The following is a 26,609-nucleotide window of genomic DNA, read 5'->3' on the forward strand; positions in this document are numbered from 1 at the left end:
CTTGGTAATAAATCACCACTGAGTGCAGGATGCAATATTCATTACTCCAATGATAACTTTGAATTTCGTCTTGAATTAAAAATTGGAAGTTTTCTGTAAAGTCTCCCAGAACAAGGACCTTATTGGAACAACGATTCTCTTTCTTTTGATTCAAGTATCTGGCTTGGCATTTTGTTAAATATGAATGTCTAGTAAGATTATCAAAGGTGTCAATCAACAGATCTTTATATTCTGCATATGTTAATGTTGCATGGCCGGTTGTGTCCCATTGGCTAAAATGAAACTCGTCATCAGGGTTAATATCATACAGCACCTCATTCTAATACTTAGAACTGTTTATATACCCCCTATATAATAATATCTACAATTTTGGAACGCAGGTCGCCTCTAGATTTATTTACGTCGATTTTTACAAAATTATTGCTATTTCAGCCAGTCTTGTGTTCAGCTTTTTCGTATAAAAAGCGAAACTAATTCAAAGCTAAGGCAGCGTTCCCGGCAATCGCACCGGAAAACGTCCAGAAACAATCAGCTTTGATCAATGTGGGGCCAAACTCCATATATCAGACAATTACTATTCAATCTGGAAAATGGGGAGCTGGTTTCCCCCTCCCCAACATCTTGGTGAAAAAAACAGTCAAAGTTGGGTAAACAAACCCAAAAGCTGCCCCGCAGCAAAAGTAAAGTCAGCTCCTTCTATTATTTGACCTCATTTTTAATGAGGTCACATAGAAGCAGAGCAAAAGTTTAGTCCGCTACTTCTATGACCTCATTAATAGTTAACTTTTACGGCGGCCACGTGTCAATTCTGTTTTTATTACTCAAATTCAAACGTGACACCGTTAATTTGTTGCGGTGGCCCACTGGTTAACGTCGCACGATTTTTTTTTCACTTTAATTTCCAACTTTTCCTCAAGGGTTCGGGTTCGGGTTCGATCCTCGTACTAACCTATCAAAACTTTATATTTTTACCCCCCCCCCCCCCGGAGTTTTGATTTACCCAAAACCATACACACCTCCGAACACCCGGGCAACACCGAGTACCCCCTCCCCTCCGCTAGTATCTCTATAAGGCTTCATTTTTGAGAAATCTGATGCCATTTTTGGATTCCTTTGGGTCAAAAAACTTACCTGGATGAATTTTCAGAGCCAAACGATCTTTCAATTAGAAAATATTCAAAGAAATAACATCACAAAATTGTCGCCCGGGCTTCACATTATGTGACTAACGCCAAAAAAAAAAATGCTCTAAATCAGGAACTGCTTAAAGTTATGTGCTCAAATTTTCAGGATTTCTTAGTTCCTATATTGTCTATCTGCAGTGCAAACTACTGCCAGATCTGGGGATATAGGTTTTAAAATCCCATATTTTTGGAGGATTTGACATGGAATGACCCAGTCCTGTCTCTTCAGTACATCTAATTCAACTCTACAAAGTTTTTCATTACTTCTTATCATAGCTAGCACTTTTTTTTTTTTACATATGAAACTGGAATATAGCCTAAAACAGTTTCCTTCGGTTATCATCCATTTATTTATTTTACTTTTCAGATTTAAAATGTCAGTAAAAGCGCGACGTTCGGTTGTAACCCGTGGTTCACAAAGATTTGCTGGTCCACCTTGTCGTTTGGATAAAACAGCGCTCCCAACTTTACGACAAGTCATCCAATTTAGTTATTTCCTCGAAAACAGTTATCCCAACTTCAACAATAATAACATCTCTAAGTTAATTGCCAAGGAAATAATTAGTATTTGGCAAGCAGTCAATCCACAATTACCCTTGTTAAGGGAACGTTATATAGGACAGAAGGTCGATATATTTTGCTATAAGAGGGCCAAACAGATTGACAGGAAATCTCTTGCAGCAATCAAAGTGAAAAGAATGAATGACCAGCTAGACAGACTGTTTGATATATCTTCTTGTAGCTGTAAACTTTCTGTCTTGAGATGTGATGACTTTGCAGTAAAGTGCAAGACAGAAAATTGTCAAACAAGGCACATAGTCTGCACTTGTCCTCCTGACAAGAAGGTAAGATTAATTTTATAGTTTCACCTGCAATTATGTTCCCTTTTTGTGGAAAATAAAATATTTGTATTTATTATTCTGAATCTATTATTAAACCTGCACATTTTGCAATTTTCAGGTTCCACTGGAGGGCAGAGCATACTTAAAAGACCAGAGAGAAAAAACAGGGCCAAAAGGTAGTTATCAACTGGGACCTATCGATAAAGATGCTGTAAAAAAAAAATACAAAAAGTCTGTTAAAGTGGGTAAACTGGAGAGGCAGAACGAAAGACAGGAACAAGCTTCCCCAAATATTTCAATACAGTCATCTTCTAGTGAAGGAACAACAGATGACAGTTTTGATCCAGGAAGACAGATAAAGGGACCTTACAGCCTTTTAAAAATGCCAAGATATTCTATGGAACTCATCAGAGGTGATGTATCTTCCAATCTTGGTGCATGTCTAGCTAATGCCTTTCTGCTGGACCTTAAACATATGGGCCTTCTTCACCCAAAATTAAATTTAAAGGACATAATTTTAGATAAATCCAAAATTGATAGACAAAAAGCTAGAATAAAACTATCCAGTAATTTGCAGCATGTCCATCAAAATGAAAATCTACTTTGTGTTGGAATTGATTGTAGAATTGAGGACACTTCACAATACAAAGAAGTTGTGGATGAAAATGGTGGGAAATTGTGAAAAACAAAGGAGCAGAACGCCACTTAACTTTCACCAGGGAAACAGGAACAGGGAGCAAATATCTTACCCATAGAGTGATACCCAATCTGGGAGCAACTGGTGTTCTCTTAGCTGAAGATATTGCTGCAGTTTTAACAGAATATAACAATGTGGATACTATAAAAGCAATTTTGGTTGATAATATCAGTACAAACACTGGCTGTGAAGCAGGACTTATTACAGCTCTTGAAAAAAAAAATTAGCAAAAAATTACATAATATTGGCTGTTCACTTCATCAAAATGAACTGCCATTTAGAGCAATTTTTAAATCGCTTGATGGAACAACAAGAAGCCCAACAACATTTACTGGTCCTTTGAGATAACTTTGTATCAATAATTATCAAGATTTGTCTCGAGTAGAATTTAAAAACATTAATGGCTCACTAGATCATCATCTGACAGCTGAAGAAACAAGTAATTTAAGTGGAGACCAGAGGCTACTTTTTGAGTATTCTATTGGCATTTCCCAAGAAGTTAATCCAAGATATACAGCTTGGAAAATTGGGCCCTTGAATCAAGCAAGATTTTTTTTTCTTTTTACATAGGCATCACCACTTATCAAGGCCCAGTTCACTCGAGGATAAGGATTAAATAGTGTATAGTAGTCAATTGGACAATATAGTAATCCTTAGTAATGGAAATTTGGTAAGTTTGTTAGTTTAAGTGGAGCAGCTCATCAAGAACTTGCTTACGTTGGACTTGGAGACAACCATATTGTAGTCAGCAGGAAAACGGAAGACAGTTCCACAAGCGTGCAGTTCTAAGAAAGAAGCTTTGTTCATGGAATTTATGTTTAGGTTTAGGCACAGATAAAGAGTGGGGAGAATTATTGATAGTGTTTTCAGCTAGACAAATGTTTCTTGTGAAAGTTTGTCATGGGGGAACCATAGATTGAAGCTCAGTCGAGCACTTGCCATGAAAATAATGATAAAGCAAAGACAAACTTGTAATATCTCTTCTGTGAGAAAGAGGTTGTAGGGAAGAGAAAAGGACATCTCGTACGAGGCTACAAAGTCTATATTGAATCCTATCAAGGCAGGATAAGTCCTTTCTGGCAGCTCCTGCCCAGATGTGACAACAGTACTCCATCCTTGGACGTACCTGGCTCTTATATAGATAGAGAATTGCATTGTTTATGGACCAGTGGTGTCTCTCCTCAAACACTCCATGATAAATTAAACATTCTGATCAAATTTATCATCCAAGTGTATACAGTTAGTTGGTTTGAGATCAAAACTGACAATTTTTTTAACCAACAGCAGTATATTTTTAATGATTCAGAGGACAAAACAACAATCAACTGAAATTCAAAATACTGTTTTTAACAGTTTAAAATATAGTGTTTTTGCACTACTTCCAGAAAATATAATTTCTGTGATAAATTCAGATGAATTGGATGTGAGAGAATAGGCCATTAAAAAGATTTTGTCCGTTAGGTAAGTAAATATTTATCTATTAAATTTTATTATCTCAATTTACCCAAACAATAGTCAGTTTTGTTCATATTACATCACAAAAATATAAAAAAAAATTTAATTGTTTTTGTTTTTTATTTTTTTTTCAGAAATAGTGAATAACCAAAAAAAAAAAAAAAAAAAAAAAAGACTGAAAAAAATTACTGCTATCAATTTTGCAGCTACACACTGGTCAAATTTGATCTTTCTCAAACTGGAGTTTGTGAACCTGCACTTATAGAATGTTTTACAAGTGAAGAACTGGTAAAATTGTCTATGATAGGAACAAAACTAGAATTTCCTAAATCACCTGCCCACTCACAAGGAATTGAAAGAGCTGTGAAATTAACAGAAGCTTCACAAGTAATATATGGGCAGGAAGCAAAACATAGACACATTATTACAAAATCATTGTGCCACAAATTAGACCTTCATTTTTTTCGAATTTACACAGAACAATTTAGTTTTATAACATAGTTTTTATTAAGTTTAATAAAAATTAAAATACATGGTTCTCTAATTTGTATCAAGTTGTTATATTGTGTAATACATCTTCACGTATCTCTCTCTCAGTACAGACAAATAAGTCTTCTGTGTGTCATGAGTAAGCTGCTGGAATCCATATTAAATATAGAAGTAGTCAACCACCTCAGCAGAAATAACCTTCTTAGTGACATGCAATATGGTTTCCGTTCTGCAAGATCTACAGCAGATGTGCTAACTGTTATATCTCATAGGATTAGTGAATCTCTTGACAAAGGCTTCCTCTCTAGGGCAATTGCTCTTGACATATCAAAAGCCTTCGATAAGGTATGGCATAAGGGCCTACTTCACAAGATTTCCAGCTATGGTATAACTGGAAATGTTTTCTTGATCATAAAATCATTTCTCTCCGATAGGCTCATAAGAGTAGTAGTTGATGGGCAGAAATCAGAGGCCATCAATATTAATGCTGGAGTCCATCAGAGGTCCATCCTAGGCCCAACTCTCTTCCTGATCTACATCAATGATCTCCCAAAACACATACTTAAATCATTCGTATCAAGGCAGTAAATGACAAAGTTCTTTCAGATTCTCTCTCCTCTGATCTTGAGCGTGTGGTACAGTGGGGGAAGAGGTGGCTGGTTATTTTTAATGCATCTAAAACCAAGCTTTACATCATCAATGCTCTGATCCCCATCTGGCATCAATTGATATGGGTGGCTCTCGTCTAGAGGAAGCTCCATGTTTTGATAAGCTTCTGGGCTTGACCTTTACCTCTGACCTGAAATGGAATATGTACATCAGGTCAGTTGCCAAGATCGCTGGAAAAATGGTAGGATCCTTCTACCGCTCCAGAAGATATCTCACCCCTGATGCAATTCTCTATCTGTATAAAAGCCAAGTATGTCCAAGGATGGAGTACTACTGCCACATCTGGGCAGGAGCTGCTAAAAACAGCCTATCCTGCCTTGACAGAGTACAAAATAGGCTTTGTGGCCTAGTGGGTGATGCCCTTTTCTCTTCCCTGCAACCTCTCACCCAAAGAAGAGACGTTGCAAGCCTGTCTTTGTTTTATCGTTACTACTATGGCAGATGCTCGTCTGAACTCCAATCTCTTGTCCCCCACCCCTCGCCAATCTTTCACAATAAACACTCGCCTAGTTGAAACCACTGTCAAAAATTTTCCCCACTCCTTATCGGTGCCAAAATCAAAACGTAGATTCCATGAACAAAGCTTCTTTCCTAGAAATGCACGCCTGTGGAACTCTGTTCCGGTTGCCTGTTTCCCACCTTACTACAACCTGGATATCTTCAAGTCCAGTGTGAACAAATTCCTGATGAACCGCCTCCTTAAGTAAGACATTTTATCAAATCTCCAACATTAACGTACTGTACACACAATAACCCTTATCCCTGAGTGGCTTCCAGGCCTTGTTAAGTGGTGACTACCTTGTAAAAAAAAAAAAAAAAAAAAAAAATTTAAGACTTAGTCGCTAATCAGCCTTTTTTTTACAATTTTTATTTAATCAATGCAGTAAAAGTTAAGATATTTTGTTAGTTGTGATTCATAATTAAAATTTATGCATTTACTTTTATTTCAATGTATTTCATCTAAATATATCATTTTAATTAAATTTTTTATAAAAATAGAATTTCAAAGTCAGTTTTGTGTAAAATGCTATGAAAATTAAGGATTTCTTAGCATTTTCCATCATGATTTTTAAAATTAAATGCTCAATTTTCCTTTCAAGATAGGAATCTAATTTTTGGTATGCGTTCTTTTTACATCAAATCCCAACTATCATTACTAGTGCCTTGTTGATTTTCTGAAAAAAAGTTGCCAATCCAGCTGCTCTATTGTGGCAATGCTTCTATCGGAAATTCTAACACGATTTTTATTTTTGTCCCAATCCAGTAAACCCTTTTTTATTTACTTGTTTATTTATTATTATTATTGGCACATTTTTACTTGATTTTCACCTTAACATTTTCCTTTAAAATGACGACTTTTATAGGTTTTCGGGTATGCTGAAAATGAATATCGAATTTAAATTTTCCACAAATAAGTAATTTTTCAGATATTAAGCAATGTAATTTATTATGTACAACAATGGCCACCACTTTTAACATACAAAATTACATTGCTTACTATCTGGAAAACTACTTATTTGCGGAAAATTTAAATGCTATATTCGTTTTCAGCATACCTGAAAACTTTGAAAAGTTGTCATTTTAAAGGAAAATGCTAAGATGGAAATTAAGTAAAAATTTACCTTATTATTCTTATTTATTATTATTTTTTATTAAAATGGCTGCTACATTTTATCATTTAGTTTTGCCTGATTTGCCAAGCAGTTATGGAGCAAATTAATCCATCATATTTGTTGCATACAAACATTAATTGTTCGTTACAACATAAATTAAGTAAAATTATATTTAACTGAAGATAATTGTTAAATTTTCGTTGAAAAAAGAATATTATTTACGAATTTATTTATTTATAAAACTCACTTCATATTTGTATTTTCTTTGGAAAAGTGCACGATGATATCAGACAAGGGGCACATTTCTTCGTTTACACCATATAAAATAATATCACATGATCTCAAGTTTTACAGAGCATAAATTTGGTACAGATAAAATACACCACCAACCCTCAAAAACAATCAAACAAAAACATGGAGAGATGATCCATGCGAAAAATTGGATTGTAAACAATGAGTACTGAAATGAAATAATATTGTGGAGTGAATTATAAAAATTATTATAAATTATAAAAATTATTTATAAAAATATTCTTTTCACTGTTTTTTGTTTTATTTATTTTATTTTTTCTTTAGATAATTTCTAAACTTGTGGTATCGCGATAAAAACAAATATCAAAAACTTTTATTGTATTTTTAGGAGCCGTAGCCATTATTAAATAGGATTCTATAAATTATTAAAATTTCTTTCCGAGATAATAAAAGTGCTCATTTTGTTTCAGTTGAACTTTGTCAATGTCAGATAATCAGATAAAACTAATAAATGAAATTTGGGGATATAAATAAGATAACTTTTTTTTTTTTCAAATAAAATTTTATTTACAAAAAAATCTTCATTTGTTTAATAATAGACCATTAACACCATATAAAAATTTATGGAAAAAAATATTCCAAACTTAATTCAATAAAAATAAATGTTATAATATATATTGTTTTTTATACTGTTGTACAAATTTAGTGTTGTATCTACAAAGGTATACTTTTTTTTTTTTTTTTTTCCCCCTCGATTGCCATTCAGGATTTAAGTGCCTGTTTCCACTTTGAAGCTGTGCAAATAAATTCATTATTCGTCATCATCTGCATAAATCAGCATGATTAAATATGAGAATATTTATGAGACCTCATTATTATTGGCCTATTTTGCTTTATTTCTGATTTTTCAACTACTATTAATACTACTACTATTAGAAACTTTCACTCTTATAGATGAAAAAGAATTTTTACAGGGAAATATTTTATGTTACACCGACCGAATTTTAGTCTGAAAATCTCTGACAGGGCAATGTTTTTTATTTGTGTGTGTCAGTGTGGAAGAGAAGTCTGTGTGGATCTAAAATTAACCCGGAAAGCAATAATAAAAAGAAAGCATAAACTCGGCAATTGCTCATCTAGCATATCTAGAAGGAACGGTGGAAGAGTACAGAAAAATATGCAAATGATGTTATTTGACCTGCTAGATTACTCAATTACCTAAACAAAATAGTAAAAGGCAGAAAGGTCTTGGAAACAAAGATATCTTTTGTAAACATTGGAAAACAAAATCAAACTTGTTTGCTCGACATTCCAACTTCACTGAAAACTTAATTATTTTGAATCCCGTGGCAGTATTTTTTTATTTTTTTTTTTATTGATTTAATAAAAACAATGCTGTCACAGGATTCACACTGACTTGAAAAGTCCTTGAATGTTAACTTTTGCCTTGAAAAGGTCTTATTTCTATTATTACGTTGAAAAATCTTTGAAAATATAGAAAAGACCTTGAAAATTGTATTTTTTATGTCCGGTAAATTTGTGCTGGAATATTGAAAATAATATTGAAATAAATACTATTAAATAATTTTATAAGTATTAATAAAAATGCCATTAAAATATTTTTTGAATATTGAAAATAAAATTCAAATACAGTGTTCTGAAATTGCATAAAAGTATTGTAGCATAAAAGAGTTATGCCCTTTGGGGGGGGGGCAAATCTCCCTCTATTTTTGCTTTTATTTATAATGTAATTTTTTCCACCATAAATAAAAATGAACCTTCTCCTACTCTTAAAAAAAACAACTTTTTTTGCACAGTCCAGATTCTCTAATGGCGATTTGAACTTTTTGAATCACTGTGGATTGTAAAACAACCCCCAAATTTTGTTTGGAAAACTTGAATTTTGTCTAGAAAAGGCCTTAAAAATCTCTGAAATGTCCTTGAAAATCTGTACAAATCCTGTGTTATGTTTACTAATCTATCTATATATATATATATATATATATATAAATTCGTATTCCTGTCTGCTTTTTTGTTCACAATTTGATTAATATATATACAAAATGTTTCTTAGTTTCATCTTTCATTTATTTCTAAGTATAGTATCATTCTTGCAAATTATATAATTAAGGAATCCCCTCATTTGCCTTTTACATTAAGAAAAATTGATTTTACTAAATCTTAGTTAATGTTTTTAGCGAAAGAATTGTTTTAAGTGTTCTATTTAAAATTGTTATTTAATAAACTTGAAATAACAATTATATTATTGATAATATATTTAATTTAATTTATTTGGAATTATTATTTCCAATATCGACTTTTTTAAAAACTTTATTTTAGAGTTATTTGCCCCTAGACAATTTTAAATATGTTTAGAAAATGGAACAAACTCTCACCAAATAAAATAATTTGGTAATCTCAATAAATTTCTAGCCGGAAAACTAATTCCGTGTAGATAGAAAAATGTTTGGCTTTTATTGGTTTTTTTTTTTGGGGGGGGGGGGTTATATTCAAACTAAAAAAACACACACACGTAAAAACTGAAAATTTCATTTGTTTGTTTTTATTATTCTTTAAACGGCTATACAGAAATTGGTAAATTTTTACGATGTGACCCAGCATCGTTTAACACCTATAAAAAAAAAGATGATCCACTGCCCCTCTCTCTAAATTCCACAATTCACGCTTTTTTTTTCTTTTTACACATTAATCTCATCGATTACAAACTTAATTTTCTAATTTAAAAAAAAGGGTAATTTTTTACGTGACCCAGTATCGTTTAACCACTAAAAAAATGAAGATTTACTTTTTTTGGGCCTAATATGTTTAAACAGCCTTTATAAATAATATAAAAGAAGAAATTTTGAAAAAAAAAATTTAACATTTTAAAGCGGGGGATTACTTTTCTATATAAATTTGACGTAAAATGAGCACCCACTTTTTGGCTACCAAGCGTTCAATGAGACATGCCACTTTTAGCATTTTTTTTCCAGTTTCGCGATTGGGGGAGGGGGGAACATGACAAATACAATTTGATTTTTTGTGAGGGAGGAATTACATTTGAAACCTAAAATAACGATAAATTTAATTAAGTTTTATGAGACCATTCTGTGCTTTCACCTAACAATTTTATAAACAAAACAAACCCCAAAATATGACAAATTCCATTGGGGGTGTACATTAGAAACATAAAATGATGAAAAATTTCATTTAATTGTTTTTGGAATTAGTTTTTGGTAGATCTTCATTTTTCGTAGGGATTAAACAACGCTGAGTTACATTGTAAAAAATTACTACAGAATCTTTGACTTCTTCGAATTCAAACTTTTGAAAACAAAAGTGCTCCCCCCTCAAAAAAAAAAAAGCCACGTTCATAAACGTTATTTTTCTAGGTTCACAAAATTGTGAGTTTTCTTAGGACAGTGACCATCCCAAGTTATCTTTTTCTCTTCATTCGCATTCCAGATTCGAGCCTGCATACTTGGCTAATTTTTTGCAACCGCATGCTATTTTTTTTTTGGGGGGGGGTCTTTCCAGTGCTCAATATCCGGAGAATAGTTTCTTTGTATCCCCTATCCTCTCTGCCGAAATATCTGGTGGAGAGGGTATCAGGTACTCCTTCTTTGGGGCAGTTACATTTACATGTTTTGATCCGTTCTTTTATTTTTGAAATTGTTGTGGGGTATCCACGTTGCCCATGATGAAAATGATTAGTATAGCAAATGTTTTCCAAACTGAATTTTGTGTCAACCCAGGCAATGTCAGATACCTGTGCTAGTATGCTAATATTTTAGTCAACTGTTGCCACTTGCATCCCCTTAAAATACAAGGTCTCAAAAAATATACTTATCTATGCACACTTCGAATGATGATAAAACGTTGAATCTAGACTAAATTGAAAAAAGCTTCAAATACAAAAGATGAATATAATTAAAGAACGTTGTTAAGTTACAGTGTGAGTACAGTTTTTGAGACATTTTGTATATGCTCGATTATCTCCCTTAATATTTCGTGCAAAGGAAAAGCTGCAGGATGGCTCATTTAAAAGTAGCCCGATCTCTCTAATCTTTCTCTAATCATTTTTTAAGCGGCCCACATATTCTTTTTTCACAAGTCACACAAGCATATTAAACTTATTTTCAATGTCATGATGTCATTAGTGCTCGTGGTCCTGTGGACAAAAGCGTTTACCTGTAACTTTTTTCGTGTTTCATGTTTGAGCTTGCCTGCTAAATAGGCTTATTTTTTATTTATTTCATTTTTTGGGTGGCACAGGCACTCACTGCTTTTTTTATTGAAAGAAAAGTTGTTTTGATTCGGTTATTTTTTTCAGCGGTTTCAACGTATGGGCAACAAAAAGTGCTCAATATTCGGAGAATAGCTTCTCTTCGTATCACTTTTGCTGAAATATCTGGTGAGGATGTTGTCATGTACTTTTTGGTGGCAATTACATTTCTGTGTTTTTATCGGTTCTTTTATTTTTTAAATTGTTGTGGGGAGTATCAATGAAAGTGCTCAATATCCTTAGTTTAGCAGATTTGTCCAAACAGATGTAGACTCGGGCAATGCCAAGTATACATGCTAGTCTTCTATTATATTAAGGGCAAATGTCTGTGTTAGTGTGTGTGTTTGTATATCTGCTAAAAACTTTTGTCATCTGCATCGAAGCAGCACGAACATGGTACTGTTAGAAAGAGTGATCTCTTTAGCACATAATATCGAAAAATTAGAAAAAAAAAGTCGTCAATTATTTTGTGTAGAAATGTTTTTGTTTGAAGGGGTAGTCTGATAAAACCCTTGGTTTCATTGCTAATCGCTCATGCGCGAACGGTTAATGCGTTTTTTCATTTTAAAAAGATAAATTTGTAACATCATATCATCTGTGTTGTCGTAGTCCAATCGATAACGTGTTCACTTGCGAACGTATGCAAATTCTGTGCTTGTATGGCATTTTTTTCCTCTTTTCTTTTTTCTTTTTCTTTCCTTTTTTTTTCTTACAAAATTTTGCTTTCAGTTTTGCTTCTTTCTGATGGCACCCAAGTCCCGTTTTTTTTTTTTTTTTTTTAATTATTTAACCGTACTTAATGACCGGACAACGCATTTTTTTTTTTTTTTTTTTCCGACCATTCAGCAGCTGCACTGTACACAACGTGCAGGCGACAAGTAATTTATGCAATCATTACAATTTTCTCTACAGAACAAAAGTTCTTTGGTAATGTTTCTCATTGAAGACCTTTTTCTCTTATTTTCAAGTAAATCTAAGTATCTAAATATTTTATTTTATTTTTCTTTTTATACATAGAAGCTTCCAAAATGCAGACATCGTCAAATGGAAACTCGTTGGAAGTAAAGAAAGTGCAAAAAGATGAGACATTGTCATCTGCTTCTCCAGAAAATAAAAAGATTGGTAACATGACACAAGAAGAGATGTTCCATTACGAGAAGTACGTTCAGGCACAAAACAAAATTTCATTCTCCAACGAGAGAAGAAAATCAAGGAGAATTGCAGAAATGCAAATTCGGAATAAAAAAAAAGAAATGGAAAAGGATGATGGCAAGGTTCAAGCTGCAGCAAAACCAGCAAAAGAAATGAAAATTAAAAATGTAAGTTCATTTTGGGGTTTGCATTTTCTTTCTTTTTTTTATTATTCAAATTTCACCCCAAACAAGGCACAGTGCTACTTTAAAGTAGGGGGCTACTATCAGGGACATAATTTGCGGGGGCATTATGAAGGGAGATGAGTAGAAAGATGTTTGTTCACATTACACTTGAACTTCTGCATATCAGTACAGTTGGGAAAGCAGAATCCCAGAAGGGAGCTCCAAAGACTTGTAGTCCTGGGAAAGAAACTATTGGAGTAAAAGGCTCTCTTGCACCTAGGGATCTGTACTGTAAAGGGGTGGGACTTAGTTGCTTGTTGGGGGTAGTCACGTCGAGGAGGTACAAGTGTTTGCAGTTCGTCAGAGCATTCACCATTAAAGTATTTACAGAACAGGCAAAGGGATGCAACATCTCGTCGATGGGACAGAGGTTAAGCCTAGATGACAGTTCAGGACCTATCCGGTTGACAACTTTCTTTTGAACCTTGTCCAGGAGTGAGAGACAAGCAGCAAATGCACCAGCCCAAATGTGACAACAGTACTCCATACATGGGAGAATGGTGGCCTTATAGAGGTACAGGATACTTTCAGGCATACATAATTTTCTAGCATGGTAGAGAGAGCCCACCTTCTTTGCAGCAGCCTTGTCAATACTCTCAATGTATCTATTCCAGTTCATATTCCCTGTAAACGTTAGGCCGAGGAGTTTAAAAGAAGTACTTTCAGGCAATGTGTTCTTGGCCATTGCTATTGGTGGTAGAGAAGGTTTCTTGTAGTTATTGAAGGAAACCAGCTTAATCTTGGCAGCATTGAATGTGACCATCCATTTTTTTTGTCCCCATTCCACTACAGATTGGAGGTCACCCTCTAGTATTTCTGCCATTTCCTTAGATATGTGTTCATTTGTTTTCCCCTCATATCTGTTATAGAGAGTGGTGTCATCGGCAAATATACCCATCTCCAAAACAATTTTATCAGTGAGGTCATTTATGAATATCAGGAATAATAGAGGTCCAAGGATGGACCCCTGAGGTACTCCCGCATTTATATCATATTGTTTAGATATACGACCGTCGAGGACAACCTGAATTTTTCTCTTACTTAGGAAGGATTTAATTACATTATGTATTCTTCCAGTGATACCATATGATCTAATTTTCCTTAAAAGACCATCGTGCCATACCCTGTCAGAAGCCTTAGATATATCAAGGGCTATCGCTCTACCCTCCCCTGTTTTGTCCAGTGAACGATATATACGTTCAGAGGCTACAGTTAAAATATCTGTTGTTGAACGGGCTTGTCTGAATCCATATTGTTTGTCAATCAGGAGTTTAGCAGCTGTTAGGTGCTGGACTAGGGCTTGACTAACTAAGGACTCAAATATGTTGGCGAAAAGCAGGAGGAGGGTTATGGGGTGATAATTTAGTGGGTCAGTTCTTTCACCAGAATTCTTGAAGACTGGTACCACAGAAGCGGTTTTCCTGTAGTCGTGAAAGCAAGATTTGTTAAGACATTTATTGTAAAGTTTGGAGAGAACTGGAGCAACCTCAGCAAAGCATTTTTTTAATAGCACAGCTGGGATGAGATCTGGTCCACATGCTTTTGAGGTATCTAGGTTTTTTATGATACCATGTAGGGGTGATTTTCAAATCGTCTAGTGTGGCGTCTGTCCACAAAGGAAAGTCAGGGAGGGAGTGGTGTGCCGGGTCCAGTGTGGAGTTTGAGGCAAACCAACTGGCAAGCAAATTAGCCTTGTCAGTTGCCGTGCAAGCAACCTCATGATTGTTTGATAGTGGGGGAATCGTTGACTGCCCATTATTTACTACACTGTTGTAGATTTTCAAAAATCACGGGTTCCTAATTTCTGTGCTTTGATGCGTTTTCTGGTTGTTACAGTGTAGTCTGTCTTAGCTGTCGCTATTACTCTCTTACAATTATTTCTAGCTTCTATATACTTCTGTTTGTTTGAACTGGACTTATGTCGGTTGAATCTGCAGAACGCATGCTGCCTTTGAGCAATGGCAGCTGCACAAGTAGAAGTAAATCATTGGGGAGAGTGGGGCTTGCTGTAAGACATAAAATACTTGATCTCATAAATGATACCATCATCATCATCACTGCTACTACTACTAACAGTGTCTATATCACATTTTCACCCTACTACTACTACTATTACTAACAACACACCTATCATAGCACTTCTACTAAAGAGTTATAAAACACTCTCCCTTCCTTATGTTAAGAATAGGTTTCTAAATAATATTATTATTTAAGCACAGTACTGCATGAGTACTGAAACAATGCCTGATCTCATCCCTGCTATACTAATTAAGAAATGCTCAGCTGAGCTAACCTCTATACTTTCCTAACTCTACAACAAATGCTTTGCTGAATCCTGCTTCCTTAATAGCTGGAAGATGGCCTCTGTGCTACCAGTGTACAAGAATTCTGACAAAAGGACCAACCTCTTAATTATCATCCTATCAGTCTCCTCACTCTCTTCGCTAAAATCTTTGAGACACTAATCAATCAAGCACTAGTTCACCACCTTACAAAAACTAATCTTCTTTCTGACAAACAGTGCAGATTTAGGTAATGTCATTATACTACAGATATTTTAAGTTATCTCTGAATGCATATACTATGCCCTGGATAAGGCAGGTGAATCCAGGGCTGTAGCCCTCAATATATTCTAGACCTTTGACAAAGTCTGGCATGAAGGGCTGCTAATGAAAATTAAATTCCAACAAAAACCTAACAGCCAGCCATGGTTCTCCCCAGAATGTGCTGCTGCTATCGCGCACAGAAATCACTTTTTCCATAGCTACCAACGTAATAGATGCACTGAGACTAAAGCTGCTTTCAGGGCTGCCAGCAACCACTGTGAAAGAGTAATAAAAAATGCAAGAGAGCTATATGCCCAGTCTGTTAAATCCAAGGTAGCTGATCAGCGGCTTGGATCCCACCAGTTTTGGCAAATAACAAATAGGATCCTGAACAGAAGTGTGCGTTCTATCCCAACCATTATCAATGAACCAGAGGTCATCTCGTCAGCATCAGACAAGGCCAAACTATTTACAAAGAACTTTGCAGCTAATTCTACCCTATGCGATGAAGGCCATCAACTCCCCATATTTCCTCCTATAACACAGAACAAGCTAGGTAACATACAAATATCTGTGCATGAGGTCACCAAGCTAATCAAGAACCTAGATTCCAGTAAAGCAACTGGCCCTGATGGCATCCCAATTATAGTGTTAAAAAAGCTTCAACCAGAACTTGCTCCCATACTTACAAAACTATTTAAGCGCTGCCTTAAGGAGAAGTGCTTTCCGACTCCCTGGAAGACCTCATCAGTTTGCCCTGTATTTAAGAATTCAGGTGATAAGTCATCTCCCTCTCAGTACAGACAAATAAGTCTCCTGTGTGTTATGAGTAAGTTGCTGGAATCTATATTAAATAGAGAAATAGTCAACCACCTCAGCAGGAATAACCTTCTTAGTGACACACAATATGGTTTCCGCTCTGCAAGATCTACCACAGATGTGCTGACGGTTATATCCCCCAGGATTAGTGAATCTCTTGACAAAGGCTTCCTTTCTAGGGCAATTGCTCTTGACATATCAAAGGCCTTCGACAAGGTATGGCATAAGTGTCTACTTCACAAGATTTCTAGCTACGGTATAACTGGAAATGTTTTCTCAATCATTAAATCATTTCTCTTCGATAGGCTCATAAGAGTAGTGGTAGATGGACAAAAATCGGAGGCCTGCAATATAAATGCTAGAGTCCCTCAGGGGTCAATCCTAGGCCCAACTCTCTTCCTGATCTACATCAATGATCTCCCATCTCCCAAAACACATACTTAAATCATTCGTTGACATCTCTGCTGGTGACACGACCATCTACGGCAACACATCAAAGGCTGTAAATGACAAAGTTCTCTCTGATTCTCTCTCCTCTGATCTCTAGCGCGTGGTTCAGTGGGGGAAGATGTGGCTGGTTACCTTTAATGCATCCAAAACCAAACTCCTATCCTTACATCATCAACGCTCTGATCCCCAGCTGGCATCAATTGTGATGGATTGCTCTCGTCTGGGTGAGGCCCTGTGTTTTGACAAGCTTCTGGGTTTGACCTTTACTCCTGATCTGAAATGGAACACGTACATCAAGTCTGTTGCCAAGGTCGCTGGAAAGATGGTTGGATCCTTCTACCTCTCCAGAAGATATCTCACTAATGATGCAATTCTCTATCTATATAAAAGCCAAGTACGTCCAAGGATGGAATACTGTTTCCATATCTGGGCAGGAGCGGCCAAAAACAGCCTATCATGCCTTGACAGAGTACAAAATAGACTTAGTGGCTTAGTGGGGGATGCACTTTTCTCTACCCTGCAACCTCTCTCCCACAGAAGAGACGTTGCGAGCCTATCCTTTTTATCGTTATTTTCATGGCAGGTGCTGGTCTGAACTCCAATCTCTAGTCCCCCCTCACCAATCTTTCGCGAAAAACACCCGTCTAGCTGAATCCACTGTGAAAAATTTCCCCCACTCTATATCTGTGCCTAAATCAAAATGCAGATTCCATGAACAAAGCTTCTTTCTTAGAACTGCACACCTGTGGAACTCTGTTCCGTCTGCCTGCTTCCCTCTGGACTACAACTTGGATGTCTTCAAGTCCAATGTTAACAAATTCCTAATGAACTGCCCCCTTGATTAAACACTTCATCAAATCTCCACACTAATGTAATGTACTTGCAATAACCCTTATCCCTGAGTGGCTTCCGGGCCTTGATAAGTGGTGATCACTGTGTAAAAAAAAAAAAAAAAAGTCATACGAATATGATGAATTGTCGAATACTAAATATAATTAGATCTTTCTTAGACAATAGGACCATCTAGGTTGTTATTAATGGATGTTCTTCCAAGCAGCATAATATTAATGCGGGAGTACCTCAGGGGCCGATCCTTGGACCACTATTATTCCTGATATTCATCAATGACCTCCTCGATAATATTGTGTCTGAGATGGGTATATTTGCTGCATGAGGGAAGAACAGATGTACACAAATCCGAGACAATGGCTGAATCCTTAGAAAATGACCTCCTAAATGGATGGTAACATTTAATGCTAGTAAGACTAAGCTGCTTTCTTGTAACAATTACAAGACGCCTCTCCAACTACCGATATCTATAACAAATAAGTCCATACCTGAGAATTCCTCCTTCAAACTCCTCGGTTTAACATTCGCAGGAAATATGAACTCGAACAAATACATGGAGGACATTATGAAGGCTGCTGCAAAAAAGATGGGCTCCCTCTATCGTGCTAGAAAACTACCCAGAGAATTTCCTTTTTTTTTTTCTTTCTAATCAATTTCAGATTTAAAAATTCTTTGTCAAAGAAAGAGTTCTTAAGTTTAGTTGATTTTTTTTTTTTTTTTTTTTTTTTTTTTTTTTTTTTTTTTGCTTGGAAGTAAAAATAAAAGTCCATCCTTATGCTGTGTTATAGAGGTTGCGTTTTTCTTCTTTTTTTTTTTTTTGTATACTACTATAGAGGAAATTCTGGACAAGAACCTTTCATTCCATTTTTTTTTTTTTCTAACAACAGCTTTCATAAATTGTTGTTGATAAGGAAATTTTGACAAATGAAATTGGTTTTAAGAAATGTTTTTAGTGTTTCATTCGTTCTTCATAGCATGCATGCATACATATAAAACAACACACTCCCTCCTCCCCTATGGTAGGTTAGCAACAGTTATTCAAGCTCGCTGCCTTCTTTCTCTTTCTGTATGTTCAGCGAAAAAGAAATTAAGATCTCCCTTGCTCGCACGCTACATAAGATTGGAACTTTCTGCAGTTATAGTTAGCTAATGTACTTCCTAACTTCCGGCGTGTCTGCTACTGGAAGAGGTGACAAGCCAAATCCGTTCCTTCACTTTTATTGTTCTTCAGTATTTCTATTGTGAAGCAGTTTATTGAAATATAAGAAAAGGACATTACTGAAAAATATACAATAAAAATTAACAAAATTATGTAGATAAAAATAACATAATTAGTCTTTATTTGCACTTTTAATAACAAAATTAAAAAAAAATAAGTTTTTATTTCGTTTGAATTTATATAAGAAATATGTTTATGAAAAGTATAAAAATAAAATTATTGAAATCAAATAACAATTTCAAACATCATAAAAATAAACGTATCTGGGAGTGTTCTTAGATAGGTTTTGTACCGAAATGTCTTTCATAAGTATCAATAATGAAAATAATTTGATGAAAGAAGGAACAAACGGTTTTGATCAAAGTTAATACCTTGCCCAGCCTAATATCAAAAGTGCATTTGAGAAGTTTTATTACCACACAAGCCGAAACACCCAGCATATAAAATAAACAGTAAGTTCTTTGATATGATAGGGGCACATTTGAAATGTCTCTGTTCAGAGCACAATTGAAGCATGATACTTGATTTTTGTATTTTAAACTTTGATACTAGCCATTATATATAAAAAAAAAAAAGTTTATAAAATGAACTGTATGTTCTTTACAGTGCAATATTTACTACAATATATTCTGGACTAAATCACTGTGAGGAGGCATGTGAAGCTTCTTTCCGGAGAACTGCGTTGAGTCTCCAACTAGAACAGGCAATCAATCGATTTAATTGGGAAAAAAAAAAAAAAAAAAAAAAAAATGGGCGATTTTGCTGATTTTGATGACAATAAAAAGTTTAAGTGCATGAAACATTCATCAATCATTATTCAATCTTAGGCAACATCGGATCTCCCTGCTAGTTGTAGAATAAGTGTAAAGAAATTAAAAATTATATGCAAAAAAGCATTTGGTGATAAGGTCCCAATTTTAATTTTAGATGATTGCATTTTGACTTGAAGCAGTAGTACCTGCCAGAGGTGAAAGGTTATATCATTTATAGATTATCTATTATAATAAAGTCGTATTCGTGTTTGTTCACAATTTGTACATATTAATGTTTTGCAAATTATTTTTTACACTATAAACAGACTTTTATACATTTGTATTCCAGCATGAGTTTTATATATATATATATATATATATATATATATATATATATATATATATAGCTTTTATGCAAAGGAAATCTACATTAAAAAGTTACCTCATTTACATATTATATTAAAAAAATCTATTTTAATAATTAGCTCTGTTATTAATGATTATTAGCGATAGAATTGTAAAAAGTAGGTGTTTTTATTTTTTTTTTATTTTTATTATTATTTCTGATATTCATAAATGACCTGATAAAATTATGTCCGATATGAGTGTATTTCAGTTCTGAATTTTTTAGATGAGAGCTGATTATTTATATTAGTTGTTTTGATTGATTATTTATATTAGTTGTTTTGATTGAACTATTGTTATCTGTGCAACATTTCAATCAGTGTAACTTTCAACCATTGTCAGGGATGTTGGTTATTGTCTTGGAAAAGAAAGGAGAGAAATTACTGGTTCCATAGATATTTTCATATTCTTGGAGTTGTTCTGTTTTTTGGCTGTGGTTTCATATGTTTGAAAAAAAAATTGGTTGACAGGGATGCAAGATGAAGAGTCGGGCGACTCCAAGAAGCAGCACATATGCTAAAAAAAGAAAAAAAATTACTAAGAAATTAGAAATTAATAGCATTTGGGAACTTCTAACTGTAGGAAAAACAAAAATTGTATATTAAAATTTTAGTGATGGAAGATAGGTAATCCCCTGTTGATCTTTATTAGAGTTGCCTCCCCTTGGTCGGCCAATTTTTTTTTTTTTTATACATACGAAGCCATGGCCCAAAACAGAACAACTCTAAGAATACGAAAATATCTACAGAGCCAGTAACTTTTCACCTTTCTTTTCTAAGACACAACTAACATGCCTGCCGATGGTCGAAAGCTACACTGACGAAAACGCTATATAAATAGCACTCCAGATAAGAACAATAGTTCGATCAAAAAAAGTAATGAGTATATTTGTTGATGATACCATCTGAAGAAGGCCAGAGGATAAGTTGGTCAAAACATGAAACCTTAACAGCTATGAAAATGAAGATAAGTCTGCAAAAAAAAAAAATGAATACACAAATTATGAAGACCTTCTCTTAAAGGATTCCAAAAAATAAAAATAAAATGATATATAATAATTACTCCTTTGGTCAAAAATTCAAAGACATCTATGTTTTGAATGCTTTTTCATGTTTTTTTTCCTCTTTTTCAGCCGTGTACGCTTGAGAGTTCGAAAACCCCAATATTTCCAAAAGCATTTCCAATCTACTCAAAAAATAATGTGTGTGGATATCTTTATATGAATAATAACCAGACTCCACCCACAAAAGTTACTCTGGCAAATATCGGGTAAATAAAACTGGATTTCTTTTTTTTTTTCTTTTTTTTTTTTTTTTTTTAATGACACTATTAAAAAATAGCATTGCCTTCATTCTATCTTGAGAGACAGTGGATACCCCCGTGTTAGGGTGGATGCATGTGGAGTTGCACAATCTCCAACTACACCTCTCCTCTATTGGCACTGTCTGATTCCAGTGGCAAGGAGAAGTCCAGAATGACTGGAAACAATGCTGAGATAAGCGGAGAGCACATGCAACTCCTAGTATTGTCGAATGGTCACGCATTTTAGTACTTACCAGGTTCAATGTTGCTTAACTCTGGTGATCTAACAGGAACTGGTATGTCAACGTAATTATGCCGTATGTATATGATTTTTTTTTTTTTACAAAGGAGTCACCACTTAGAGGACACTCAAGGATAAAGGTTAATCAGTGTACAGTAGTCAATGGGACAATATGGTAGTAATCGTTAATAGTGGAAATTTGGTAAATTGGATTACTGGTTCATCAAGAATTTGTTAGTGTTGGACTTGAAGACAACCATATTATAGTCAGCTGGAAAGCAGGGGAAATGGAAGAGTTCCACAGGCATGCAGTTCTAAAGAAGAAGCTTTGTTTTTTTTTTTGTTTTTTTTTTTTTTTTTTTTTTTTTTTTAAATTCTTTTTCATGAGTCCAGTTGCTCCTATGATAACTGGAATGATAGAGATCTTTTCATGTCATGCATAAGACCCTGGTATTTCATTATCTTTTCCCTCTCAGCTCTGTTTAACCCAGTGTGTGTGTAAGCGTTCAAGAAGGTTGATAGCAATGTAGGATACTGAGATACATTTTTATGCCATACTTTTGATTTGTTTTCTTTTTGGAAAACGAGAAAGTTTCACTTTCAAAATCAGCAAAGACATTTTACCATTCCAATTACATTAAACAGTAATTCCATATTTACTGATCTATATGTGAAAGAATTTTGGAAAAAATAAATAGCCGATTGTGATTTAAATGCTGCCTTTGGGTTTCTGTTTTTGTTCATACGTCATGTCACTTCACCAAACCCGTATCCTACATTAACAGCCTTCTGAAACACTTACATATTTATTCACTAGCAATGTTTCAAGTAAACTACTTAACCCTTTATATATATATAATCAGATGGGTGATCATTTGGGAATTCTAGGTGCTGTCTGTGTTCTCCGCTTATCTCGGCATTGTTTCCAGTCATCCTGAACCTCCATTTGCCACTGTATTTAACAATCAGGAGAGGTGTGGTTGAAGATTTCACAACTCTTGCCACAAAAATTTAATGCGTAGGCACTCTTACAGTGGGTATCCATAGTTTGTCAAGACTGAAGGAAGCTACAATATATATATATATATACACACACACACACACACACACATTTATATAATTCATTTGTTTTATTTGCCGGGCAATCTTTGTTTTGTGTGTGTATATGTGCATGTGTATATATATTTGTGTATATATGAGCGTGTATGTGTATTAGTGATGGAATGATTCCAATATTTTTCCCAATTCCAATACGATTACCAATTTCGCACTAAATTCTCCATTCCGATACAATTACCATCTCCGATTCTTTATAATTTTTCTAAGTATTTAACTACAAAGATGTTATTTTTCCCAATTACCATAAAAACACACGTTAAATGTGCATGTATTTTCTAAAAGGTAAAAACAGACCTGTGGGGGATCTATAGATTTTAGTTTTACTGGTAGTTCAAAATTAACAAATATTTATTATTCTATCATTAATACGAGCAGAGGAAGATTTTGTTTTTTAACAAAATCAAATCAAAAAGATATTTAATGGAATCGTTTTTAGGCGTCAGAAAATAGGCACAAATTCTCGCAATACTGATTCCGATACTCCAAAAAGTTCCGATTTTTCTGATTCCCAATTCCGATTCCGATTAATCCTCCCAACACTAATGTGTATACATGGGTGTATGTATGTGTGTGTGTATGTATATATATATATATATATATATATATATATATATATATATATATATATATATATGCGTGTGTGTGTAAGTAATTTTCTGCTACCAAGCAAGTAATAAATTGTTCCAGATGAAACCAGACCAAATAGACATGACCTTTTCTAGAATTATTTAGATACATCTGAAAACCTTCATGTGCATGCATTATATTTTTGACCCAAGACGATTTTAGGGAATATAATATTGAAAAAACATTACCCACTGTTGAGACACAGGTGTAGCATCAAAGGATTACCCAAATATTGCAACACTTTTTACAAGCTCGTGTATTTGCCTTACAAATGTCCGTCATTGATTTTCATTTAACACGCTTTTTATTTTTTGATTTCTCTTTCTCCCATTTTGTCTTTCTAGGGCATCAATGACGCAAACATTGCCTAACAGTCATCCACTTAAATCGGCCGTCGACAAACCAGTGGTCACACCTTCAAAACCAAATGTAGAGTTCTTGAACAATGTCGATACTCTGCTGCTCAATGATGTCCCTATAAACCCACGGATGCCTGCTTCTGTCCCTAGTATGACTACTATTATTCTCCCTAAAATGATCAACACTTCCCCATTATCAGAAGTTCAGAAACCCATGGATAATAATCTCAAACTTTTAACACGTGATATCCCTATTCAGCCCAAAACATCGAACACTGTATATTTAATTCCTGTCGGAGGGCAAAGCAACGATTCAAAACAGTCTCCCAGAAAGTTTATTCTTCTCTCAAATCGTAAGACAATGGACCAAAATGGGACAAATTTGGGCTCTACCCTAAACAATCCAACTGAAAGCAATAATCTTCTACCGTTAGTAAATCATGGTGCTAATAATAAAACGGACAATAGCGTTCAATCAATTTCATCTCATTCCTCGGAACCCCAAGACTCAAAAGTAAAATGTAAACTGAAGACAATCGACCAAATTTCTATAAAAAAGGAACCGACAGAAATGGAAGACCAATATGAGAATAAAGGCAGACAAAGCGAATTGGAGGTGGGAGAAAATGTTCATTTATCGTCAGATTTCATTATCGAGAAAAAGAAATTGAATGATGAATATGAACAGAAACAAAAAATTTGTAAAACTGAACCAGTGGAAGAAGAAGGAGAAGAAGGTTGCGGACTTGTGATTTCTTCGACATTTTCTTTATCAGATTTTTCACAACTTCATGATTTCATTTGAAAATAAGACATTTTAAATGATGAAACATATTCTTTGCAGGGACATGATAAAACCATTTATATATTTTGTTTTTAGAAATATCTGATAGCATGTGCTATAGCTTGTCTGCGTCAGCCACAATTAGGAATGATAAGTTTCAGTGGCTAAGGCAATACTCTCATCAAAGCTTTTGTCACCAGACAAAATATTTTTCCAAAATGTATAAATAATAGCATATGTTTATTTTTGCCATTTAATTATGAATTACATTTGGATCAATTATGAAATGCATTTACAAAGTGGAACGATAAAAATGTTGCACTAGAAAAGACAACATGATTCCATTTCCGTTTGATGTATTTTTTTTTTTTTTTTTTTTTTTTTTTCAGACCATCTACTAGTTGGCTAGTTGTGCACAAATCTGAAGAGTGATAGGAGCCTTCTATCATGTCTGAAAGTGACACCATGTTCAACGAGCGAAATCAGAGATGCACCACTACAATTCATGCTCTATACTGATCCAAGTTAGGACAACAGGACCATTGCCAGCACCCTCAAAATGCATCGCTGGATTGCCCCAAATAACAGATGTAGCCAGGGTGGTGAAAACAAAGTTTCCAGCGACAGTTATGATCTTTGGTTTGTTTCATGTGAGGGCCACATCAGGCCACTTTACGTCTTCGAAGTCTGCTTGAAGTTTAACACCAAAGTGTACCTGGATGTGCTGAAGTATGGGGTGATCCTCTGGTATAATCAGGTGGCTGCTGGCAGACTCAAGGTGTGATAGCAGGACTCGGCACCAGCCCATGTCCAAAGAGACCCAGGCTTAGTTTCAGAAGGAATGCTTTGACTTTGTATCCTCCTTTCCCGATTTGAAGCCACTAGACTACTTCATTTGGTCATACGTTGAGAACATCACTAACACGACCTCCCACAATACCAAAACCAACCTGATCACTGCCATCTACCAAGTATTCTTCGAGCTCCTGTCAGCGCTTGTGAAAAAGGCATACTCTCAGTTGTGGACTTGTATCGAGGCTGGAATTGAGGCTGAAGGCGGCTACATCGAATAGATGCTATCTCTACTACATAATAAAGTTACCTGAATTAATTTTTTTTTTTTTTTTTTCAATAAAAGTTTTTAAATAAAGCTATCATGTTGTTTTCTTTTGGGCAACACTTTTATCATTCCACCCTGTACTTTAGGCCATTAATTATGTTACGCTTTCATAACAATCATCACCAATGAACCCTTATATCATGTAAGACTATGAACAACTAACCATGATTAAAGCATTGCTCTTGTATTGTCGTCTTTTCACCATCTTCTTTGTCAACCATATGCATGTCAGATAAATCGAGAATAATATTCAACAATGTTTCCTGGTTAACTCCAACACTGCTTTCCTTGCCAGAGCAAATTTTTAGTGAATCATGGCATTAATAGTTGTTTAGATATATCCTTTTCTCTCCAGCTAGACTTCAAAGAACACAGATGTGTAACACGTCCATGACAGCCCCATATTTGTAGGGGGTGTGAGGTTGTACCGCTTCCTCATGGACTTGTTACACATCTGTGTTTGAGGTCTAGCTGGCAAAGAGTGTTTTAGAGCGATTTACTTTGAAACCGTAATGTCACAGAAAAAGGAGACATCCACTCTTTTAATATTAAACATTGTAGATGGTTTGTTCTTGATGAATTGATACTTCAACATAATTCAGGGTGAAGAACTGGACCATTTCAAACTCACATGGGATTGCCCAGAGATATGATTGGTATTTTGGAATAAAATCTACATCTCCATTTTCCTTTTTTTCTTCTTTTTTTTTTTTATAGAATGATTGCTTTCAAGATAGTCTTTTGTTGATAAAATGGATACCACTGCAAAGCTGTCAAAAATCCCAATTGCAAATTGGCATTTAATCAAAATACAAACCAATGAATATATAAATAACCATAAAAAATATTTATTTTTGTTTGTTTTCACTAATTTGATATATATATATATATATATATATATATATATACACACTTATTTTTTTATACTTACATATACTAGTGTTTCATATTTTTGCAATCATCAGTGTAGAAACTGATAATTACTGCTGGTCGTGAAATTTGAACCCAGCTACAAAGTCACTTGACTCCATTTGTTGAGACATTACTCTCGGGCCACTAACAATTGCATTGAGAATTAAGGGAAATTTAACTTCTATAAATACCAAAGGTGTGCACAACAGTTAACAGTCAAGAGGGTTCAAATGAGTGGAAATC

The 26,609-nt window shown here is 34.6% G+C and overlaps 1 protein-coding gene across 7 annotated transcripts in view; it reads left to right on the plus strand.

The window, feature by feature from the left end:
* Positions 1–26,141, plus strand: part of LOC145241317 (uncharacterized) — a 148,138-nt gene extending 121,997 nt beyond the window's left edge. For 5 of the 7 annotated variants that reach the window (XM_080104131.1, XM_080104133.1, XM_080104134.1 and 2 more), the window contains exons 2-6: positions 1,552–2,029; positions 2,145–2,202; positions 12,504–12,805; positions 21,035–21,171; positions 23,536–26,141. In XM_080104131.1, the coding sequence (XP_079960257.1) occupies positions 1,559–2,029; positions 2,145–2,202; positions 12,504–12,805; positions 21,035–21,171; positions 23,536–24,355 (1,788 nt within the window). In that variant the 5' untranslated portion in view covers positions 1,552–1,558 and the 3' untranslated portion in view covers positions 24,356–26,141. The remainder of the gene's footprint in view (positions 1–1,551; positions 2,030–2,144; positions 2,203–12,503; positions 12,806–21,034; positions 21,172–23,535) is intronic. The other 2 variants (XM_080104128.1, XM_080104129.1) reach the window with 1 other exon arrangement.
* The last annotated feature ends 468 nt before the right edge of the window (positions 26,142–26,609 follow it).

This window comes from Euprymna scolopes, chromosome 20, assembly GCF_053919585.1.
Source record: "Euprymna scolopes isolate OS-2025 chromosome 20, ASM5391958v1, whole genome shotgun sequence".
Classification (NCBI taxonomy): domain Eukaryota; kingdom Metazoa; phylum Mollusca; class Cephalopoda; order Sepiida; family Sepiolidae; genus Euprymna; species Euprymna scolopes.